Below are 22,767 nucleotides of genomic sequence, written 5' to 3'. Positions count from 1 at the left end.
CCCTACCACTTGCGCTACTGCTCTGGCCCCAGTATCTGCTTTTCTGATTGTACTCAGAACTTAGCTGACATTCAGTAAGTGTTGGCTCTTCTTTTTCTGCGGAACCCATGTAGCCTGTGTCTCTGCATTCCAGCCACACAGAGAAAGGAGAATGTAGAACAACCAACCAGGAAACAAATCTTATTATATTTGGCTCTTTATAAAGCAACTTTCATTGGTTGTTCACTTTTCTCTCCTTCTCTAAACAAGGTTTTGTGTTGGTGTTTAGGTAGAACATTTTATAGTATCAGTTACTTGTGTACAATGAATTTTTGTTGTAGTGTGTTGATTTCTTTCCTTCCCTCTCATCCCTCACCCTCCTTTTCTCTTTCCCTCCTATGTTGGTTTATATACATATTCATACTCCTGCCAAGTATGCACTGGAAATAGCTGGTGGTAAAGGAAAAAGAAAAAAGACCGCTTCCTTCCCTGGCAGTTTGGCCCTGATTAAGGGAGGTTTGTCATTTGACAGGTCCCTGTCCTTGGCGTCCTGGCAATAGGTTCACTAACATGGCACTCACACCTTTGAAAGCACAGAGGAAAAGAAACCCTGGTTTGTATGGAAGACTCAGAGACTTCCCCCAGGAGAGGTGATACTTGCAGTGAAGTTAGGAGTAATAAGGGTTTGCCCAGGTAGACTGAGTGAAAATACCACACATGGGGAACAAAAATAGACAGGAACCTGGGACAGCCTAAAGGAAAAACGGCTCCTCTTTGTCCTCAGGACAGAAGTGCACACACCCAGGTGCAAGTAGTAGGGAGAGGGCACTGATCAGACTAGCCTGGTGATATACTTTCATGTCTGCAGGTCCGTCCCCCCCACTCCAGTGCCAGTGAAGAAGCAAGGACCACACAGTTGCTTGCCAAGTCCCTCAGGTTCAACGGCAGCCTCACTGGAATTAGAAGGAAGAATATCACTTTTCTGCCTTTTTTTCCAGGCCACCGCACAGATGGAAGAGCGGCTTGCGGAGTTTATTTCCTCCAATGCTCCAGACAGTGTACTGCCCCTGGCAGATGGAGTCTTGAGCTTCATTCATCATCAAGTGATTGAGATGGCCCGAGACTGTTTGGATAAATCTCGAAGTGGCGTCATTACATCACACTACTTCTATGAACTTCAAGAGAACTTAGAGAAACTTCTGCAAGATGTGAGTGCCCTGTGCTGAGCCCACCATGCAGAATATGGGTCTTCATCCATGTCTGTCTTCTCCTGTTTGCCACCCCTGCTCTCTTTTTGTGTTGGCTCATCCCTATTAGTGGTGCCAATCAACTTAATCCTTCTCTATTTCTTGTGTTTCTGGGAGAAGACTAAAATAAAAAAATCAGAGAATCACTTGGTGTGGTCCCAAAACAAAAAAAAAAAAGCCCTGCAACTTTTTTTTTTTTTTTGGTTTTTGGTTTTTGGGTCACACCTGGCAGTGCTCAGGAGTCACTCCAGGCTCCACGCTCAGAAATTGCTCCTGGCAGGCTCAGGGGACCATATGGGATGCCGGGATTCAGACCACCATCCTTCTGCATGCAAGGCAAACGCCCTACCTCCGGCTTCTATTATTCTTAATCCAAACATGTACACTGCTTTGCCTGAAGCTCCAACAGTACCAGTTGTCACTGTATTTCGTTTAGGGGATTGGGAGGTGAAGCCAATCACAGTGACTCTCACTGGTAGAGAAGCAGGTGTCCAAGAGCCTGCAGACTTTTCTCCTTACCCAAAGGAGGCAGGCTTTTTGTTTGTTTGTTTGTTTGTTTTGGTTTTGGGTCACACTTGGTGGTGCCCAGGGATTATTCCTGGTTCTGCTCTCAGAAGCTGCTCCTGGCAGGCTTGAGGGATCATAAGGGATACCGGGATTTGAACCACCATACGTCCTGTGTTGGCTGCGTGCAAGGCAAACGCCTTACCACTGTGCTAGCGCTCCAGCCCCCAATGCAGGCTTTTTTCCCTCAGTTCCTCTGTTGACCAGCTTGCTATTTGCCTCATGGCATGGTTTTCTGTGGTGTGGATTTTTATGTTCACAGACCTGATCTTCTTGCAGTCTGAAAAGTCTGGGGATGACAGATGGTAAAATTAATGGAGAAGGTCAAGGCCAGAGCATATGCTTTGTCCTGACCACTGCCTGCAGCCTCCTCTGCTCACTTTTCAGACTCTGGGAAGGCTCTTAGATCCCTTTTCCTCATGTTCCTTCTGCTCCTCATGCCACATTAGTGAGGTGTAGGGAGGCAAGTTGTGTCTAGTTTGCCCAGAGCTCACCATGTCCTACATTTGCCTAGTTCAGATCCACCTCCAGACCTGTGACCTAGCTATGGCACATACCAACTGAGCTGAGAAACCAGGCTACTTGCTTAAACAGGATTTCAGTGTATTGGGCAAATTAGGAGTAGGGAATATGGGGGTCCATATGGGATGCTGGGGATCGAACCACAGTCTGCCCTAGGTCAGCCACATGCAAGGCAAATGCCCTACTACTGTGCCATCACTTCAGCCCTACTTTAATTTTTTAACAGCACCATAAAACCATAAGGAAAGTATTGTCATTATTCTGTATGTTTATAGATGAGGAAGCTGAAATGCAAAGGAGCTGAGGTACCCCATGGTAAAAGTAGTAGAGCTAAAACCTACACAGGTTTTTTTTTTTTTTGGGGGGGGGGTGGGGGGAGGCACACCCGTTTGATGCTCAGGGGTTACTCCTGGCTAAGCGCTCAGAAATCGCCCCTGGCTTGGGGGGACTATATGGGACGCCAGGGGATCGAACCACGGTACTTCCTTGGCTAGCACTTGCAAGGCAGACACCTTACCTCTAGTGCCACCTCTCCGGCCCCACAGGTTTGTCCTACTCCAGAGATTATGAACATTTCCAAACATTAAAGGATCTGTGTGAGAGGTACTAGGCTGAGTTTATAATGCAAAACAAGTAGAAAGACAGCTTTTCTGCTCCTTGGGCCTCACAACCTAGACAGACATTTTGAAAATAGAGTGATACTATGGTCTTTAGCAAATGCTAGGGGACACAGAAAGGGGAGCATAGGTGGTCAGAAAGCTCTGACAAGGCCTCACAGAGTTAATGTTTGGGCTAAGTCTTGAAAAAATAAATTGAATTTTATCAATATCCTGGCTTCTCCCATTCATAACCAGTTTTTGAATGGTTCCATGTGATTTTGTCTTTTTCCTGACAAATCTGTTCAAGCTTTTGTCTTTGGCTTCTTCTCCCTTCTTCATGGTTCACTGAAACAGTTTGAAGCAGACAGATAAATGGCTGACAGCCAAATCTGTGAATTCACTCAGCCTCTTCCTAACCTCTGAGACAGTGAGCCTTGTGGGTCATGGCACTGTTTTCTTCTCTCTTGCTGAACTCTGCCAGGTCCTTTCTCTGACCATTTCTTGAGCACTAGGATCTTGTCACCTGCTGGCTGTCATCAGCTGTTTCTTTCACCACAGCCTCTTCCAATGTCAGTTACTCAGGCTGTGGGGCTTTGCTGTGGCCTCTGTCCTTTCTGGCCACCTGAGCTCCACATCTGTGTCCCTAGCCACTTATGATCTTGTCCACCTGCACTTCTGAGTTCCTGTTTGCAATAAATGGAAAGCTGGCTCTGAGCAGTAAGGTGGGAGAGGGAGCTGGACTATCCAGATGGGAAGGATTGAGCCTGAAGCCTCCTAGGCACTTCTCCTCTCCCATGGCTGGCATAAGGACAGGCAGAGCCATGTGCCACTCTGTAGGCACCACTTCCATTTTCATTCCCCTAAGCAAATCACCCCCTGGAGGTAGTCAGGGTGCAGCCAGACCAGTCAGTGACTGCTAGAAATCAGTAGTTTTCCATAAAAAAGAGAAAGGCCCAGAGCTGAGCCAGTAAATACCCAAGAAGATATCCCCTCAAATTCAGTATGCCCGAAATGGTGCTTTCTCTTTTCCAGCTACTTGCTTCTCTGAAACCAGATGTCAGGGCTGGAGCACATGCTTAGGTCAGGTGTCACTGAATTCATCCCTGAGCACTGTTAGGTGTGGCCCTGGATGTCCCTAGCATCACTGGGCCCAGACACTACCATGTACACACAGTCAAACTGAGTGTCACCCAGAGGGGTCCCTTGGACTCCCAACAACTGTTGGGGAGATCGTCAAGCCCCCAACGTAAAAGCATATGCCACATATTCTTTGCCTAATCTCACTTAAACTACTTATCTTTTTATATTTTCTATTTTGTGGATGGGATCATTGACCCATCAACACTGCTTTTATCTTGTCCCACCCCTCTGTCATCTGCCTCTGGAGTAGCTCTGTCGTTGATTTCTCCAGTCTTCCTGCCTTTACAATACCATTTTCGTGGTATAGCCTGGGTCTGCTCAGCCATACGAGCCAGTGGTTAGCTTCAGCAGCCTCTGTCTCTCTCTCCCCATCCCTGCATCCGCACAGGCTCATGAGCGCTCAGAGAGCTCAGAAGTGACTTTCGTGATCCAGCTGGTGAAAAAGCTGATGATTGTCATTGCCCGCCCAGCTCGTCTCCTAGAATGCCTGGTGAGTAAATTTGGGGAGCTTGAAGGCTGCAGGGTGGTGGTGGTAGTAGGGTCTAGTAGATGATGTAGAAGAAGTGTCCTATTTGTAACAAAATGATGCTGGTACCTCCCATCATTCCTGCCATTGAATTCCTTCTTTAAACATGCTGAGCCAGCATTGGGGAAGCAGAGGACATCCTGTTGGGAATAATGGATGTTTGAAGAGGTAAGGCAGGGGTAGGTATCAGTTTGCCCCACCCGCACTGAGCAGGCCTGGCACAGTAGGGGCCCTGGGAGTTTGGAGAACAGTCTAGTCTCATTTACACAAGGTGACTCCTGACCCTTCAGCAACACTTCAGTGAGTACCAGCTTCAGACTCAGCACTGTTGGATGAAATCAGGATGAAGTCCCTGATCCTAAAAAGCTTTGAAGTGGAGTTAGATTTGGTTTGTTAGTGCCTTAGGAGTACGACAAGGTGATTGTCCTGGTGAGGAATATGGTAAAGTGTGTTTGGTGAAATTCATGAAAGATGTAGCTGTAGAATTAGTGAAGGAAAAGCCTAACAGGTGGGCAGGACAAAACACCATGTCTCATCTTGGAGATTTAACCTGAAGGCTAGTGGGAGCTTTCAGAAAGTTTAGCTAAGAATGTGGCAGCACTCAGAGGTTACTCCTGGCTCTGTGCTCAGAAATCACTCCTGGCAGGCACAGGGGACCATATGGGATGTCAGGATTCGAACCACCATCTGTCCTGGATCGGCTGCGTGCAAGGCAAATGTCCTACCAATTGTGCTATCTCTCTGGCCCCTCAAACTAGCTTTATAAAAAAATAAAATTGGGGGGCCAGAAAGATAACATGGGGGCCGGGCGGTGGCGCCAAAGGTAAGGTGCCTGCCTTGCCTATGCTAGCCTCGGACGGACCGCGGTTCGATCCCCCGGCGTCCCATATGGTCCCCCAAGCCAGGAGCGACTTCTGAGCGCATAGCCAGGAGTAACCCCTGAGCGTCACCGAGTGTGGCCCAAAAACCAAAAACCAAAAAAAAAAAAAAAAAAAAAGAAAGATAACATGGAGGTAAGGCATTTGCCTTTCATGCAGAAGGTCATCGGTTCAAATCCCGGCACCCCATATGGTCCCCCGAGCCTGCCAGGAGTGATTTCTGAGCATAGAGCCAGGAGTAACCCCTGAGTGCTGCCAGGTGTAACCCAAAAACCAAAAAAAAAAAAATGTATGTGCCATAAAATAGATCCCTTTGAGGCCTGGAGAAATAGAATGACAGCTAGGGTTCTTAAAACCAAGGCCTTGCACTTGGTTGGGTTCAATCCCCATGACCCCATATGGTGCTCTGGGCCCCACCAATAGTGACCCCTAAGCACAGAGCTAGGAGTAAGCCCAAAATCAAACTTTTTTTTGGGGGGGCACACCCGACGGTGCTCAGGGGTTACTCCTGGCTGTCTGCTCAGAAATAGCTCCTGGCAGGCACGGGGGACCATATGGAACACAGGGATTCTAACCAACCACCTTTGGTCCTGGATCAGCTGCTTGCAAGGCAAACGCCACTGTGCTATCTCTCCGGGCCCCCAAAATCAAACTTAAATAGGTATGATATATTTGATCTATCTACATGGGAATAGATACCCCTTTTGAATATACAGTTCAGTGAGTTTTAACAAATATAAACCCATAAGCTACCAGCACAGTGAAGCATGCGTGTCTCCACAGAGCTCCTGTATCCTTTGCTTCGAGTCATTGCCTGCCCTACCATGCTTCCCTGTTCCAGGTCACCATTTATCTTTGGCCTTTTAGAGTTACATAGAAATGAAAGTAGTCTCAGGCGGTACGGCATGTGTCAGTGTTTGGCTTCTATGACTATTTCTAAGTAATATACTGTCAGCTCTACTTTTAAAAAGGATCACTCTGGTTCAGCCTTGATGAGGGGCTGAAAGAGGCAGCATGAGCCATGGGAACTAGTACTGGACTCAGTGGGGATAGTATGTGTGAGGGAAGCATCCTGACCAGATGGGAACCGAGGAAGAATAAACTTAAAAGGACCTCCAGATTCTCAATAGAATTTAGTCCAGATTCTATTGAGATAGATGGGGCCTAGTCCTCATAGAGTGAGAACAGATGGGGAGCAGGTAGAGGTAGCTGAGATCACTTGCACAAGAGTGTTAAGTTTGGGGTTCAGCAGGAACTCAGTGTCAGGTGGGCCACATGCTAATTTTTTGTTCCTTCCTCCTTTGTTCACCATAGAGATACCATAGTGATGTTAGTTGGGTTTAGCCCAAAGGGGGGACCTGGAAGGTTCTTAGTAAGTGGGACCTTCATGAGGACATGTTCCAGCACACAGAGAACACCCTGCTGAGTTCCATATGGGCTCCACAGCACACTGGAGGTGCTTGTCAGATCTAAGGGTGCATTGTGTCTGCCAGGCCTATGAGTGAGCCAGGATGCTCCTCTGCCACAGTGATAGGCATGCACAGGGCCTGGACTGTGCTCAGTGACTGAGCTCCTTGAGACCAAAACTCAGGTTATTATTGCTGAAGACAGCATAGGTCTAGCATGTCTGCTTTGGAAGTGAACTGAAAGACCGCGTGGTCCCTCTCCCATGTTTGTTCCAGGATGGCTGGCCCAGCACACTGGAAATATGCCCATTAACCCTGCTCTGAGTGTGGGTGGTGAGCCAGAGTCTTTACTTACAGCTTTCACCTCTCCCTATACAGGAGTTTGACCCTGAAGAGTTCTACCACCTGTTAGAAGCAGCTGAGGGCCATGCCAAAGAGGGACAAGGGATTAAATGTGACATTCCCCGCTACATCGTTAGCCAGCTGGGCCTTACACGGGATCCCCTGGAGGGTAAGCAAAGATGCCCCATGGCCCACAGGCTGTGATACGAGAAGAAGAAAAATCACAGGGAGAAGAGACTGAAATTGGACATGACACAAGCCTCAGGGGCCTCAGGTTCTTGTGAGGAACCATTGGTTCTGTCCTAGAACAGCCCTTTCCTCGGAATCATCCACATAACCTAGTCTATCTTGCCTTGAGCACAGGAAGGCCCAGGGATAGCTTTCTCACCTAAAGTCAAAGATCGTCAATAGCCAGCAGATACGGACTCATTTACAAACATGCTAACCCTCCCTGCACATTTGCTTCTCCTTATATATACTGCCACCTTGTAAGTGGTCCTTACTTTGAGGTGGTTGTAACTCCATTCTACTGGGCTTAGTTCCTACCCTTTCATGAACCACAGTCCAGTCTGCCTTTCTGCTCCCTGGCCCATCTAGCAAGATGTGGCCTGATAGCCCATTGCTACACCCTATTTATTGTCCCAAGGTCAAGGGAAGCTTTATCAGAGTTCTTTGTCAGTGGCACTGTCCCTCTGAAAATAAGAGAGGTGATATTTGCCTTAACTCCTCACCCACAGACCCTGGACCACACACAATAGGACAAAGCCTTAAGAGCTGGATTTGCATCCCAGACAGAGGCAGCAAGCACTCAGGCTTGCCTTATATGTGCTTGTTATGGGGGTTGGACTCTGGAGTCTCTGCCTGGCCCCCACTGTTGTGTCCTTACTTTGATTCCAGAAATGGCCCATTTGAGCAGTTATGATAGTCCTGACACTCCAGAGACAGATGACTCTATTGAGGTAAGACTGGACAACGGGGCCTGTGTCATTTGCCTTTTAAATGAGTCATAGTGTAGCGGGTAAAGCATTTAACTTGTACATGGCCAACCTGGGTTGAATCCCTGGCATCCATGACCCACCAGGAGCAATCCTGACCACCACCAGGTATGGCCCCAAAACAAATAAAAAAGAAAACAGAAAAAGACCTTGGTCCCCACCTGACATTGACTTCTGAGCCCTGAAGCTGAGGGCTGCCAGTTCTCTCAGAGGAGAGAGGGGTCTAGAGGTGGTAGGCACAAGCCCTATCAGAGGTGCCTTTCAGGTGGGCCAGAGCTTTGACTAAGAATTCCCTTAAGGGCCTGGAGAGATAGCACAGCGGCCTTTGCCTTGCAAGCAGCCGATCCAGGACCAAAGGTGGTTGGTTCGAATCATGTGGTCCCCCGTGCCTGCCAGGAGCTATTTCTGAGCAGACAGCCAGGAGTAAACCCTGAGCATCGCCGGGTGTGGCCCAAAAACCAAAAAAAAAAAAAAAAAAAAAGAATTCCCTTAAGTGTCTGGCTCTGCTTTCTGCAGGGCCGGGGCTCCTCTCTGTCCTCCACAAAGACACCTTCAGAAGAGGACTTCGAAACCATTAAGCTCATCAGCAATGGTGCCTACGGGTAGGAAGTGGTGGGCCTTCCCTTTGCCACACCCCTGTCGCTCAGTGTTGCATGTTTGTGAGGCAGGAGAGGAGCACCCTGGCCACTTGGCACTGTGCAAGGCGGTGACACAGTGTATGGTGTTCCCTAGGGCCGTGTTCCTGGTGCGACATAGGTCCACCCGGCAGCGTTTTGCCATGAAGAAGATCAACAAGCAGAACCTGATCCTGCGCAACCAGATCCAGCAGGCATTTGTGGAACGCGACATCCTCACCTTTGCTGAGAACCCCTTTGTGGTCAGCATGTTCTGCTCCTTTGAGACCAAGCGCCACCTGTGCATGGTGATGGAGTATGTGGAAGGTACTGGCTGGGGAGGGCCCCGAATCTCTGGCATCCGAATCTGGCTCAGGCTCATGGAAACTGTTTGTCCTTGGGATCCAGGGCTCCTGGCCCTTCTCAAGGTCCAACTTGGGCTGGCGGCTACAGATCCAGCGTACACACTGGTGCATGCCCCAGGCAGGGCCAGAGCAGGAAGCAAAGCCACCAAAGCCCACGACACTTGATCGAGACTGCAGCAACTCCTCAGGCACTGGAGACAAAAACATGACCTAGTTGACAGCTTGTGAAAGGGATGCTCCTAAGGAGCACACAAATTGCTCTAGAGAGGAGTACCCTGGGGTGCAGCTGTGAGAAGGGTCTTGGCCACAGTGGTCATTTTTCTTCCTTGGTTGAAGCTGAACAGTCAGTTGCCTGTAACTAGGTGGTTGCAGTCTGGGAGCAACAGCGTGACTTTACACAGAAGCTAGAAATAGCCAATAGGAAGGAAAGTTTCCAAGATAGAGGGTTCCCAACTGGACATAACCTACCCCCTACTCCCGCTTACAGCTGAAAGGGCCGCTGCTCCCTAGCCTAACAACAGCCCTAACAACCTCAGCGTAGTCACCTTCCCTCCTGATTCCCCACAGTCCTCCCCATCAGGCCTCTCCACTGCCCACTTGCTTCAGAGACCAGCTTGAGTGGGGCTGGATCCTGCTTTAATGGGGCCTGGACTTGTTGCAGGAGGAGACTGTGCTACTCTGCTGAAGAACATCGGGGCCCTGCCTGTCGACATGGTGCGCCTGTACTTTGCGGAGACTGTGCTGGCGCTCGAGTACTTACACAACTATGGCATCGTGCACCGCGACTTAAAGCCTGACAAGTACGTCTTGGTCTGTCCCTCTGGTCCTGGGTCTCTCTCAGGAGTCCCTAGGTAAAGAAGGTAGATTGGGTTTGTCTGAATTGATCCCAGGATGGCTGTGGATAAACAGTGCTCAGGGTGTCCCCGTGGTGTGGCCCCTGTGCCAAGGTCATTGCCAAGAAGGTCTGGCAGCAGCAATATCTGGCTTTGGAGATGTGCAGGTCAATGAGTTGTTCTGCTCAAAAAACCACACAGGAGGATCAATTGGCACATCTGGTAGGCTCTAAGCAAGTGGCCCAAGATTTTTTTTTGGTTTTTGGTTTTTGGTTTTTGGCGCTCAGGAGTTAATCCTGGCCCTGTGCTCAGAAATTGCTCCTGGCACGCTCGGGGGACCATATGGGGTGCCGGGATTTGAACCGATGACCTTCTGCATGAAAGACAAATGCCTTACCTTCATGTTATCTCTCCGGCTCGGGGGACTATATGGGATGCTGGGATTTGAACCATCTTTCAGCTGCATGCAAGGCAAATGCCCTACCGCTGTGCTATCCCTCAGCACCCTCCCCCCCCAGAGTTTCTTGATGTCTGTTCTTACTCAGGACACTGTTATGGAATCTCAATGCAGTCCCTGCACAGAAGAAGTGAAGTGGGTGACAGGAACACCTACATAAACCACTGTAGCTACAGATCAACATTGTTTACAGACATGCAGGGTTGTGGGGGGAAGCCCTCTCAAGGCCAGCACAGCTGATCTGTCGCTGTCTGGTCTGAGAGCAGTTCTGAGATGCCTGTGTTAAAATTGGGCCTTACCTAATTTTGAAGTAAAACAGCTTTATTGTGGGATTTAATTCTAAGGAGAAAGTGGGATTATCAAGAAAGGGTGGGGAAGAAGCTGCAGATAAACCCAGTAGTCAGGGTGGGGAAGTGAGGAGGAGTGGGGAGCCATGAGGTAGGTGGGTGGGTGGGTGAATAGAAAGAGAAGAGTTAGCAACTTCTAGTCTGGGGTACAGTGTGACCCTCTGAGGTGAGGAGTAAGTCTCACAGACTCAGTTCAGATCTATCAGTTCAGATGGAAGATGGGCCCGTAAGCAGTGTTTAACCCTGCAACAACCACTGGAGGGCTCAGTACTCATGCCCAGGGACATTCCAGGGGCCATTCGGGAGTCTGTGCATGCCAGGCCTTCACCTCATCCCTCTAATCTCTTAAATCCCACCACTACTTTTTTTTTTTTTCTTTTTTTTTGGTTTCTGGGCCACATCCCGTAGTACTCTGGTTACTCCTAGCTCTGCACTCAAGAATCGATTGCTCCTGGAGGGACTGGAGCGATAGCACAGCGCCATGACGTTTACCTTGCATACAGCTAACCCAAACAGACCCAGGTTTGATTCCTGGCATCCCATATGATTCCCCGAGCCTGCCAGGAGTGATTCCTGAGTGTAGAGCCAGGAATAACCCCTGAGCACTGCAAGATGTGACCCCCCAATTCCTACACACACACACACACACACACACACACACACACACACACACACACGCACACGCACACGCACACGCACACACGCGCGCGCGCGAGAGAGAAAGAAATCGCTCCTGGCAGGCTCAGGGGACCATATGGAATGCCGGGAATCGAACCTGGGTCTGTCTCGGTTCAGTTGTTTACAAGGCAAACACCCTACCGCTGTGCTATCTTCCACTTTTTTTATTTAAAAAAAAACTCCAAAATAGCTTTGTTAATTTTGGGAACAATGTAATAAACAATTAAGTTGTTTTTTTTTTTCCTCTTCAACCATTCAGTTTACAGAAAGATAGGAGGAAATAGAGAACAGAGACCTGGCATTGAAATGTACCTTTAAAGACCAGACAAGTCCTTAGATCAACCAGTTGACAGTGCTTCCTCATTAACTGAAAATGACAAAATGGGAATCCAGACAATTTTTGGGAAGCTGATGGTTTCATCCAGTGGAATCTCATCTTCAAAGCACACATCTGGAAACCGACTCAAATAATTTTTTCCTGTGCACAATCTGACTATAGGTAGAATGCTGAAAACGTCAGAACCCAATACCGTTTTCTCAGACCTGGTGCAGGAAAGCATTCTTGGCTAGGACCTATGAGGCGTCAGCCCTTCCTCTGTGCCTTGCTCCCGCCACCATCACTTTTTAACTTAACAAGCACCAATTTGTTCATTCAGCTTCTCTGACCCACATGTTCCTCCTTTATAGACAGAATAGAAAATAAAAACCTACCTTGGTTTTTATGTACTGTGTAAGAGTTTCTCTACCTTGAACTCTAGATACTCCAACAGGGCCACAGTTGAAAACTTTGAAAACAGTTGAAAAATGAAAAAGCACTGCATGAGACTAGGAAGCCAACGTGTGCGACAGGGAGGGGGTCACAAGAAGTAAAAAAGGTCAGAAGGGCTACTGTGAGGACAGGCAGAGAAGCTCTGCTCCCAAGAAGCCAGGTTGTTTCACTGGTGATCAAACATTCCTCACAGGTCAGGGGTCTGGCCCTGTGACTGTGTGGACAGTCAGTAGGCATGGACAGAAATTAGGGCCAGATCTCCTGATGTGGGGACTTGCTAAAAGGGACCAGCTGATGCCTTTGGCACAGACATAAATGGCTCAGGCAGTGTGAAGAAGCAGCAAGAACTCTGGGATAATGTGTGCTTCTGAGAATCTGGACAGTGACACTGGCTTAAGGACCTTTCCGCTCCCCAAGTCAGCTCTTGGGGCGGGGGGTAGTGGGAGCCAGTGCCTTTTGGAGGGGGCTTCATGTTCCAGATGAAAGGCTGTTTCTCAGCTGGTTCTTCACTGCCCCCCATACTCTTAGGGTAATAAATAGAACCGAGTTGGGGATCGGGTGAAAGGCAGGTTCGTGCTTGTGCAGAATGTGGGGCTCACCAAGCCAGCGCTATTTATTCCCTCACAGCTGCTTGTCTGCTCAGGAAGCCCACAGCACCCTGGTGGGGAAATATGGCACCTGCTAAAATCTGCCTTCCAGAACCCCAGTAAATAGCTCCATCCTTTCATTTTTCTCTTCTCAGCCTCCTGATTACATCCATGGGACATATCAAACTCACTGACTTTGGCCTTTCTAAAATTGGCCTCATGAGTCTGACGACAAACTTGTATGAAGGCCACATCGAGAAGGATGCCAGGGAGTTTCTGGACAAGCAGGTAGGGTGGTCAGCCAGGGCAGGTGGTAAGGTGGGTGCTAGGCCTCAGAGTAAGGGACCACTTGCCACCATGAGACTGGGAACTCATGCCCACCTTTTGAGTTTTTATGTTCGTTTGTTTTTTGAATACACCTGGTGGCCCTCAGGGGTTACTTGTGGCTCTACTCTCAAAAATTGCTCCTGGCAGGCTCCGGACCATATGAGATGCTGGGGATTAAACCCAGGTTGGCTATGTGCAAGACAAATGCCCTCTCCACCTACTGTGCCCCAATGCTCTGGCCCCAATGTCCACCTTAGGATAACATGTTCAGAAAAAGATAGTGGGGACCATAACATAAAATCCAAGATTATTTTCTTCCCTAGGTTTGGAGAAAGTTGCTTTTTTTTACTGTTGTCTTCCCCAGAGTTTAATCCTAAACTGAGATTTGTCCAGAACTTTGTAAGCCCTGTCCAGGGTGAGACTTTGCTGCTCTTGTTCTAGAACACTCCCTGCTTTTCCATGGGGCTGTGGCCCAGCCTCTGAGCACATCCTGGACATGCCCCAAGAGCCTCACAGCTGTGACTGTTCAGTCCCTGCAGCCATCATAGGATTGGAAGGGGGAGCAGAGGCTGGGGTGGGGCCAGGACATGTTGAGGTCTCAGGTTAGAATGAGATGTTCTACTTTGGTAAGAAATGAGTGAATTCACCCCTCCAGTGGTCCCAACTCTGGTACTTGGTTTCCTGTGTTCCCTTGTTGACTAATGTGAATTTCCACTCTAGAGAGGGAACTTCCAGCCCTCTGGCCTTCATGTCAGGGAGCCCCCGCAGGGTGCTGAGCCAACCTGGCTTCTCTGCCCAGGTCTGTGGGACCCCGGAGTACATTGCGCCCGAGGTGATCCTGCGTCAGGGCTACGGGAAGCCAGTGGACTGGTGGGCCATGGGCATCATCCTGTACGAATTCCTGGTGGGCTGCGTCCCCTTCTTTGGAGACACGCCAGAGGAGCTCTTTGGGCAAGTTATCAGTGGTAGGTACCCGGGGAGAGTCTGCCTCTGCCCATGTCAGGGTGTTCGAGTTCTGAATTCACCAGCCATGTATGCAGCTTTTGTCTCTTAGACATGTGTGTCCACACATCCCATTCATGTAGCTGTACTTGCTGTGTGTATGAGTGGCTTGTCCATATGTGTCTAGAGTTAAAGGTGGGGTGAGCCACTGTTTTACCTCTCCTGAACCAAAGAGCACGTCTGGGACAGAAGAGCAACTTGCTCCCAGAGTAAAGCAGCCTGGGGCAGGAGGGCCCGGGGGTCCCATCAGGCTTCCTGCCCACATCCTCTCCTCATCCCTCCTCACCATCTCCCTGTTCTGCCCACAACTGTGAGTCCCATCTGTAACCCGCTCCTTGTCCTTTCATTTCCCATGATGCCTCAGACGAGATTGTGTGGCCTGAGGGGGATGATGCGCTGCCTCCAGACGCCCAGGACCTCACCTCCAAGCTTCTCCACCAGAACCCTCTGGAGAGACTGGGAACAGGTAGGGAGTGGCCCGTGGGGGAGACTCCAGTGGGCAGTGGTAAATGGGAGCAGTAAGTGGCTCTCACCCACCACCTGCCTGGCTCACAGGTGGTGCCCACGAGGTGAAGCAGCACCCATTCTTCACGGGCCTGGACTGGACAGGACTACTGCGGCAGAAGGCAGAGTTTATCCCCCAGCTCGAGTCAGAGGATGACACCAGCTACTTTGATAGTAAGGCCCCTGGGGGTCCCGGAGGACAGGGACCTTTCCTGCAGGTGGGCTTGGCTCCCCCATCTGGGCACCCCTCGGGTTCTTTAGGAGACTTTGCTGTCTGACCTAGCCCGCTCAGAACGATACCACCACCTGGATTCAGAGGACGAGGAGGAGGCCAGTGAAGATGGCTGCCTAGAGATCCGGCAGTTCTCGTCCTGCTCTCCCAGGTTCAGCAAGGTGTGACAGGCCAGGGACGAGAAGGTTGGGGGCGCAGGGGCCGCAGTAGGACAGAGGAGAGCTATCTCCAGGGCGACTGGGAATTTGTTGGGGGACGGGCAGGTCAGACCAGGCTCTGCCTCCCTCCCTTTAGACTCTGCTGGTACATGGGGCAGAGTAGGGGCTGGCTGGTTCCTGGGTTTTGTGTACTAAGGATCTTGCCCACACAACCTCTGCGCCCAAAGGTATATAGTAGCATGGAGCGACTCTCCCTGCTGGAGGAGCGCCGGACGCCTCCCCCAACTAAGCGCAGCCTGAGTGAAGAAAAGGAGAAGGAGGACCGTACCGCTAGCCTGGGGGGACTGAAGGGCCGGGACCGTGGCTGGGTGATCGGCTCCCCTGAAATGTGAGTGCCTAAATTCACCCCTGGTGGCCACTCAGCTCAGAGGCACTGGGTTAAGGTGGGGGACAGCGGTGGTCTGGGGTGTTCAGAGCTGCTGAGGCTCATCTGGGCCTGTATCCTCAGACTGCGGAAGCGCCTGTCGGTGTCTGAGTCATCCCATACTGAGAGTGACTCAAGCCCACCGCTCACTGTGCGACGCCGCTGCTCTGGCCTCCTGGACGTCCCACGCTTCTCAGAAGGCCCGGAGGATGCTGGTGGCACCTCCAGGAGGCAGCAGCAGGAGGCTGTGGGGCTTCTGACACCCTCTGGAGAAGGCCCATCTGGGCGGCTGAAGCTGGAGGAGGAGCCTCTTGGCAGTGGCTCTAGTCCAGGTAGGTCTCAGGGTTTGCGGTGGCCAGAGTGTGGGGACACGGATAGGTGGGGGCAGAGGAGAGGTGCCGAGCTGGTCTCATTGCTCACTTGGGCCCACAGCCATGGAGACCCGAGGAGGCCGTGGAAGCCCACAGCTGACTGAGGGAGCCACAGCCAAGGCCATCAGTGACCTGGCCGTGCGCAGGGCCCGCCACCGGCTGCTCTCCGGGGACTCAATAGAAAAGCGCACTGCGCGCCCCCTCAACAAAGTCATCAAGTCAGCCTCAGCCACCGCCCTGTCCCTCCTCATTCCTGCAGGTGAGGCTGGGGAGCTTACAGGAGATGCATGCAGGGCCTGGGTCAGGGGTCCCACAGGGCTCACACAGCAGAGGTGTGAGATGAGGAGCATCACTACTGCCCCTTTACTCTGGGAGCAGAGTAAAGGTGTCCGGGCTTGGGATGCGTGTGCAGAGAAGAGAGCTTATATTCATATTCAAGTCTGGGATTTATGGTTAAATGGCTTTTTTAGGGGGCGGTGATGCTCAGGACTTACCTGGCACTGCATCAAGAACTACTACTGGCCGTTAAAATGGATTTATTACTATGTTCAATTAAAAGAAAAAAAGGAATTACTCCTGGCGGTGTTTGGGGGACCATATGGGATGCTAAGGATTAAACCTAGGTTGCATGCAAGGCAAGTGTCCTACCTCCTGTACAATTGTTCCAGCCCCAACCATTATGGCTTTTTTTGTTTTGTTTTTTTGGGTCATACCCAGCAGCGCTCAGGGGGTACTCCTGGCTCTACACTCAGAAATCGTTCCTGGCAGGCTCGGGGGACCATATGGGATGCTGGGATTCGAACCACCATCCTTCTATATGCAAGGCAAACACCTTACCTCCATGCTATCTCTCTGGGCCCCCTCCCCCATTATGGCTTTTGACTTTGAAGAAGTTCCAAACTTCTCTGAGCCTCAAGTTCCTCATCAAAATGAGATGATGGGGTTAAGGCCTTGCATGTGGCCAAGACTGACCTTAGTGTCCTCCCTAGTACTACATAAGGTCCCCCCCCCCCATTGGCTGGCCCTCCCAGCAAAGCCAGGAATAGCCCCTGAGCATCACCAGATGTGACCCAAAACACTAAGGCTGAAAACCAAAGATGAATGGATGATGAGGAGTAGCCTGAGGGACTTACTCAAGGGCTGTAGGAAAGACAGGTCCTGGTCTCAATCTCTGGGACTGAGATGTCCTGTGGTCAGCAGCCTAGAAGAGGGCAGGTGGTGTCCTAGGCCCTAACCCAAGACCTGGCTTCTTCCCCAGAACACCACAGCTGCTCTCCGCTCGCCAGCCCCATGTCCCCGCATTCCCAGTCCTCCAACCCCTCGTCCAGAGACTCATCTCCGAGCAGGGATTTCCTGCGAGTCCTCAGCAGCGCAAAGCCCCCCATTGTCATCCACCGAGCAGGCAAGAAGTACGGCTTCACCCTGCGTGCCATTCGTGTCTACATGGGGGACTCGGACATCTACACTGTGCACCACATGGTGTGGGTATGTCTCCCGGCATCACCCCCACGGCCTTCCCCGTCCTGGGCCTGCCTGTCCTTGCCACTCTGCTGGGGGACACAGGGTGGGAGGACAGGAGGGGATCCAGAGCCCATACTGCAGGCGTGGCTGCAGACTGAACACTGTTTCCTTCTCCCCGGCTCAGCACGTGGAGGATGGGGGTCCAGCAAGTGAGGCCGGCCTTCATCAGGGGGACCTCATCACGCATGTCAATGGGGAGCCGGTGCACGGGTTGGTGCACACTGAGGTGGTAGAGCTTATCCTGAAGGTCAGTGTGGGACAGGGTGCAGCAATCTGGGATCCTTCTGTGCTGTCATAGCCCAGGGAACAAGACTCAGGTCTCTGGGGCACCATCCTGAGTCAGAAGGGGATGTGCATCTGTGGGGAGGGGCAGCAACTGGGAGAGTGGGTGGATGGGACTATGTCTCTGCCTGAGCCTGGGCCTCCTGCTCTGTCCCCAGAGTGGAAACAAGGTGTCTATTTCCACCACTCCCCTGGAAAACACTTCCATTAAAGTGGGGCCTGCTCGGAAAGGCAGCTACAAGGCCAAGATGGCCAGAAGGAGCAAGAAGAGCCGTGGCAAGGAGGGGCAGGAGAGGTGAGTCCCTCAGCCCAGGAGAGGCAAGTCCCTGGCCGGGCTCTGCCCTCCATGCCCACTGGACCCACCCTGTCCCTTGTGTTCCGCAGCAGGAAACGTAGCTCCCTGTTTCGGAAGATCACCAAGCAGGCATCCCTGCTCCACACCAGCCGCAGCCTCTCCTCTCTCAGCCGCTCCCTGTCATCAGGGGAGAGTGGGTCGGGCTCCCCCACACACAGCCACAGCCTTTCCCCCCGCTCCCCGACTCAGGGCTACCGGCTGACTCCGGACACCATGCACTCAGGTAGGAGCGGCCAGGCATCTATCTCCCTGGGCCCACCTTAAGACAGCAAGTGACAGGGTGCGGGGCAACCCCATTTCTATAGGGGAACTTGGCACCCTGTTGGGGGGACTAGATCCTGGGGTATCCCGGGGCAAAACCCTGCCTTGCCCCTGGCTCAATCCTCACAGCTCACCTTGTCCTTCCTCTGTCTCTGTGTCTGTCTGCCCAGTAGGAGGGAATTCATCGCAGAGCAGCTCCCCCAGCTCCAGCGTCCCCAGCTCCCCAGCTGGCTCCGGGCACACGCGCCCAAGCTCCCTGCACGGTCTAGCCCCCAAGCTCCAGCGCCAGTACCGCTCCCCGAGGCGTAAATCGGCCGGCAGCATCCCTCTGTCTCCACTTGCCCATACGCCATCTCCACCGCCAGCCGCTTCACCCCAGCGCTCTCCATCACCCCTGTCGGGCCATGGAGCACAGGCCTTACCGACCAAGCTTCACCTGTCGCCTCCCCTTGGGAGGCAGCTCTCAAGACCCCAAAGTGCCGAGTCTCCACGTTCCCCACTGTTGAAGAGGGTGCAGTCGGCCGAGAAGCGGGCAGTGGCCCTGGCTACTTCTGACAAGCTCGGACCCTCTCGAAAGCAGAGCCTCGACCTGCCACACCCGGAGCTGAGGAAGGAGCTGCCCTCGCGTGAAGGCAGCTCTCTGGAGGTCATTGGGACCAGGAGCCCGCTTTCCGGGAAGGGGGCACTGCAATCTGCCCCCTCTCGTGCCCTGGGCACCCTTCGGCAGGACCGAGCCGAAAGGCGTGAATCCCTGCAGAAGCAGGAAGCCATCCGGGAGGTGGATTCCTCGGAGGACGATGCAGACGATGGACCAGAGCACAGCAAGGGGCCCCCGGAGTCTTACTCGGGGCCTGTGCTGGAAGTGGGCCCTGGTCTGCCCCTCAGGGCAGGAGAGGGTGAGGAAGAGGAAGGCTTGTTGGCCAGGGACCCGTTGGCGGAGGACCCACAGGGATCTCCTCAAGTGGAATGTCCTTGTGTCTCCTCGACGCTTGGGAGCCCACAAAACTTGGAGGTAGCTGCTGGTTCCTTGTCATCAGCCACCAACCTGAGTAGGGCTGGACCTGCAGACCCCATCCCCTCTCAGCACCCCCACGCCCAAGCACTCTCAGCACTTTGTCCCCACTCTCCAGGACTCGCCACCCCCTCTGGGGAGCCAGCTCCATGGCCCTGGAAATGCCTTCTTGGGGGTACAGACAGGGTGCTGGGCAGTGGAGCGGCCCCAGTGAAAGGTGGGCTGCTCACTGCACAGAACTCAAAACCCACAACTCCAGCCCACGCTGAGGACCTGGCGCCCCAACAGGAAAAAGGCACTTGGCCACCCAGTGCCCTTCCGTGTGAGGTCCCTGGCCAGGTCAGGCTGTGGGAGCCTGAGCGTGCACCAACAGAGAAAAGGGGGCCTGGCCTGGGCATTACCAATGTGCCTGATGCTTCAGGCGACAGGAGGCAGGACACTCCCTGCAGCAGCCAGGAGCCTGGGCCCAGCCTGTTCCGGAGGGACCGAGACCAAAGGGGGCCTCAAAAGTATCAAGACTTGGCATTGGCACCTGATGAGCTTTTAAAGCAAACATAGGTGGTGTTTTTCATTTCTTGCATTCAGACCTGTGTAATACATGCTCTTGGAAACATCTGTTTCTGATCATTGCTTCTTTTCTTTTAAACAGCACAAATATGACTCAAGCTGCTACTGAGTGAAACTCGAAGTGAACAGAGACAATTTCCATGAGGGAAAGGTTCCTAATCCAGTGTAGCCTTCCAAAGATTTACATCACAGTTCAGACCTAACTAAGGACAGGCAAAGCACTTGCCTCGTGCATTGCCAACCCCGGTCCCTGAGCACAAAGCCAAGTGTTTCTGATGTTTGTACCCAGTGAACACCCTCCCACCCCCGGGGCTCACTAAACTCCAGGGACAGGCATGGACATTGCTTAGGGGGAGGGGCATCTATGCGACCATAGATGGTACTACAGGAGCAGGGTTCCTGTAAGGTAGGGACAAAGGCTAGGACAGCCACAGGCTGTACATGACATCGGATGTCACATATATTCAATGAATGCCTCCAGTTGAAGGAAACCTGGAAAAAACCATGCTTGTGCCAGTGGCCACCAGAGGGCGTTCCATGCCCATCGTGCCAGCCTGTTTGCACTTCTCCCTTCAGTTATTTGCTAAAAGTTGGCTCTCACCAGCCAGTACTGGACTCTTGGAATACTGGAAATGAGTTCCCAAGAGAATCCATACCACCAATAACCACAGTTTGTCAACCTCTGTTGAAGCCTATATATTGGTGAAGGGCATGAGGCAGGCACAGCTTAAAGCAGTCATGGGAGTAAGGAACTGGAAGAGTTGGGGTAGAAGTTGGGGGAGGTAGGTACAGTCTATGCTTCAGGCACCTGCACAGAGCCAGCGCGAGCCCCTGAGTAGCACTGATTAGGCCAAGGGGCATGAGAAATTTCTGGAGGGGGGGCAAGTGGCATCAAATTTTATGGGTTTTTTGGTCACATCTGGCAGCGCTCAGGGGTTACTCCTGGCTCTACACTCAGAAATCGCTCTGGGGGCCCGGAGAGATAGCACAGCGGCGTTTGCCTTGCAAGCAGCCGATCCAGGACCAAAGGTGGTTGGTTCGAATCCCGGTGTCCCATATGGTCCCCCGTGTCTGCCAGGAGCTATTTCTGAGCAGACAGCCAGGAGTAACCCCTGAGCATCACCGAGTGTGGCCCAAAAACCAAAAAAAAAAAAAAAAATCGCTCTGGGCAGGCTTGGGGGACCATATGGGATGCCGAGATTTGAACTACCATCCTTCTACATGCAAAGCAAACGCCTTACCTCCATGCTATCTCTCCGGCCCCTCAAATTTGTTTTTGAGGGGCCGGGCGGTGGCGCTAAAGGTAAGGTGCCTGCCTTGCCTGCACTAGCCTTGGACGGACCGTGGTTCGATCCCCCGGTGTCCCATATGGTCCCCCAAGCCAGGAGCAACTTCTGAGCGCATAGCCAGGAGTAATCCCTGAGCGTTACTGGGTGTGGCCCAAAAACCAAAAAAAAAAAATTGTTTTTGAAAAAAAAAAGTATGCTTTTGTTTGGATTGGTTTTGGGGGCCACACCCAGCAGTGCTCAGGGATCACTCCTGGGATATACCGGGGATCGAATCCAGATCAGCTGCATGCAAGGCACTATCCACTGTGCTATCACCCCTGCCCCTTAAATTTGTTTTAGGAAAGTCAGAGCCAAAACGATGCAGTATAATGACGAAATGAGTATGTAATGGCTGGTGGAGGACTGATCATAGGCAGCAGTGAGATGTACAAGCTAACAGCAATTTGGCATTATCAGCAAGTCATTATAACCTCAGTAGATTAGTTTTATACTGAGAACATATGCAGAAGGACAAAGATCCGTGACACTGGGATTAACTGAGGGCAGGAAGCCAATGCAGAATAACTGATGGAATAAATGAACTTGGAAGAAGCCAGCTCATTTTAAGAATTTTATAACATACAAAATTACAATAGCAAATTATTGGATGATTTTTCACGGTTCAGATTTGTATCTTGAAATGATCACTGGTTGCTCTTGCTCATGAGTATCAAAGGAGAGGAGAGAGGACTTTCTTTTTTTTTTTTTTTTTTTTTTTTTTTGGTTTTTGGGCCACACCCGGTGACGCTCAGGGGTTACTCCTGGCTATGCGCTCAGAAGTCGCTCCTGGCTTGGGGGACCATATGGGACGCCGGGGGATCGAACCGCGGTCCGTCTCCTAGGCTAGCGCAGGTTAAGGCAGGCACCTTACCTCCAGCGCCACCGCCCGGCCCCATGGAGAGAGGACTTTCAATTTGAAGGTTCCAGTTTGAAGCGATGAAGTTAGAATGATTTCTGAGTGATAGCAGAGGAAAAAGTTCTCGATAAGTTATATTTCTGCACATAGTCAGATGAATTATGTATTTGCATTTACTGAAGCATGAAATGAGAGGGAACCAGGATTAGATAGTAACAACTGCAATCAATATGCAACCCCTATACTTCCCTGTAGCGTATGGATGTGGGTAAAATTGTTATGGGAGGATCCAGGAAAATAGCAAATCGGGCTGATCACATGAGATGCAGGAACTCTGGGTCAGTCCCCAGCATCACAATGTCCCCCTGAGCACCAGTTGTGGCCCCCCCAAAAGGACAAAACAGCCAGAATAAAAGGCAACAGGAGTTCTCTAGATCTGAAGTACAGAATTAGAATAATTAGGAAAACTAGAGGATGGGAATTTTTCATGGAAAATAGTCAACAATGATAGTTTGGGCTTTTTTTTTTTTTTTAACTACCCTTTTTTTTTTTTTTTTTTTTTTGGTTTTTGGGCCACACCCGGTAATGCTCAGGGGTTACTCCTGGCTATGCGCTCAGAAGTCGCTCCTGGCTTGGGGGACCATATGGGACACCGGGGGAATCGAACCGCGGTCCGTCCGAGGCTAGCGCAGGCAAGGCAGGCACCTTACCTTTAGCGC

The 22,767-nt window shown here is 51.4% G+C and overlaps 1 protein-coding gene across 3 annotated transcripts in view; it reads left to right on the top strand.

Annotated features, from left to right (window-relative positions):
* The window catches only part of MAST2 (microtubule associated serine/threonine kinase 2), a 163,713-nt gene extending 143,803 nt beyond the window's left edge, over positions 1 to 19,910 (top strand). For all 3 annotated transcript variants that reach the window (XM_049774613.1, XM_049774612.1, XM_049774614.1), the window contains 20 exons: positions 978 to 1,187; positions 4,440 to 4,541; positions 7,240 to 7,372; positions 8,101 to 8,162; positions 8,715 to 8,800; positions 8,931 to 9,139; positions 9,839 to 9,977; positions 13,004 to 13,136; positions 13,975 to 14,140; positions 14,542 to 14,643; positions 14,733 to 14,855; positions 14,965 to 15,074; positions 15,299 to 15,459; positions 15,580 to 15,827; positions 15,928 to 16,125; positions 17,125 to 17,351; positions 17,512 to 17,634; positions 17,828 to 17,964; positions 18,054 to 18,247; positions 18,456 to 19,910. In XM_049774613.1, the coding sequence (XP_049630570.1) occupies positions 978 to 1,187; positions 4,440 to 4,541; positions 7,240 to 7,372; positions 8,101 to 8,162; positions 8,715 to 8,800; positions 8,931 to 9,139; positions 9,839 to 9,977; positions 13,004 to 13,136; positions 13,975 to 14,140; positions 14,542 to 14,643; positions 14,733 to 14,855; positions 14,965 to 15,074; positions 15,299 to 15,459; positions 15,580 to 15,827; positions 15,928 to 16,125; positions 17,125 to 17,351; positions 17,512 to 17,634; positions 17,828 to 17,964; positions 18,054 to 18,247; positions 18,456 to 19,855 (4,263 nt within the window). In that variant the 3' untranslated portion in view covers positions 19,856 to 19,910. The remainder of the gene's footprint in view (positions 1 to 977; positions 1,188 to 4,439; positions 4,542 to 7,239; positions 7,373 to 8,100; positions 8,163 to 8,714; positions 8,801 to 8,930; positions 9,140 to 9,838; positions 9,978 to 13,003; positions 13,137 to 13,974; positions 14,141 to 14,541; positions 14,644 to 14,732; positions 14,856 to 14,964; positions 15,075 to 15,298; positions 15,460 to 15,579; positions 15,828 to 15,927; positions 16,126 to 17,124; positions 17,352 to 17,511; positions 17,635 to 17,827; positions 17,965 to 18,053; positions 18,248 to 18,455) is intronic.
* The last annotated feature ends 2,857 nt before the right edge of the window (positions 19,911 to 22,767 follow it).

The sequence above is a fragment of the Suncus etruscus genome, chromosome 6 (genome assembly GCF_024139225.1).
Source record: "Suncus etruscus isolate mSunEtr1 chromosome 6, mSunEtr1.pri.cur, whole genome shotgun sequence".
In the NCBI taxonomy this organism is placed as follows: domain Eukaryota; kingdom Metazoa; phylum Chordata; class Mammalia; order Eulipotyphla; family Soricidae; genus Suncus; species Suncus etruscus.
This window is presented reverse-complemented; position numbering and strand designations above follow the sequence as displayed.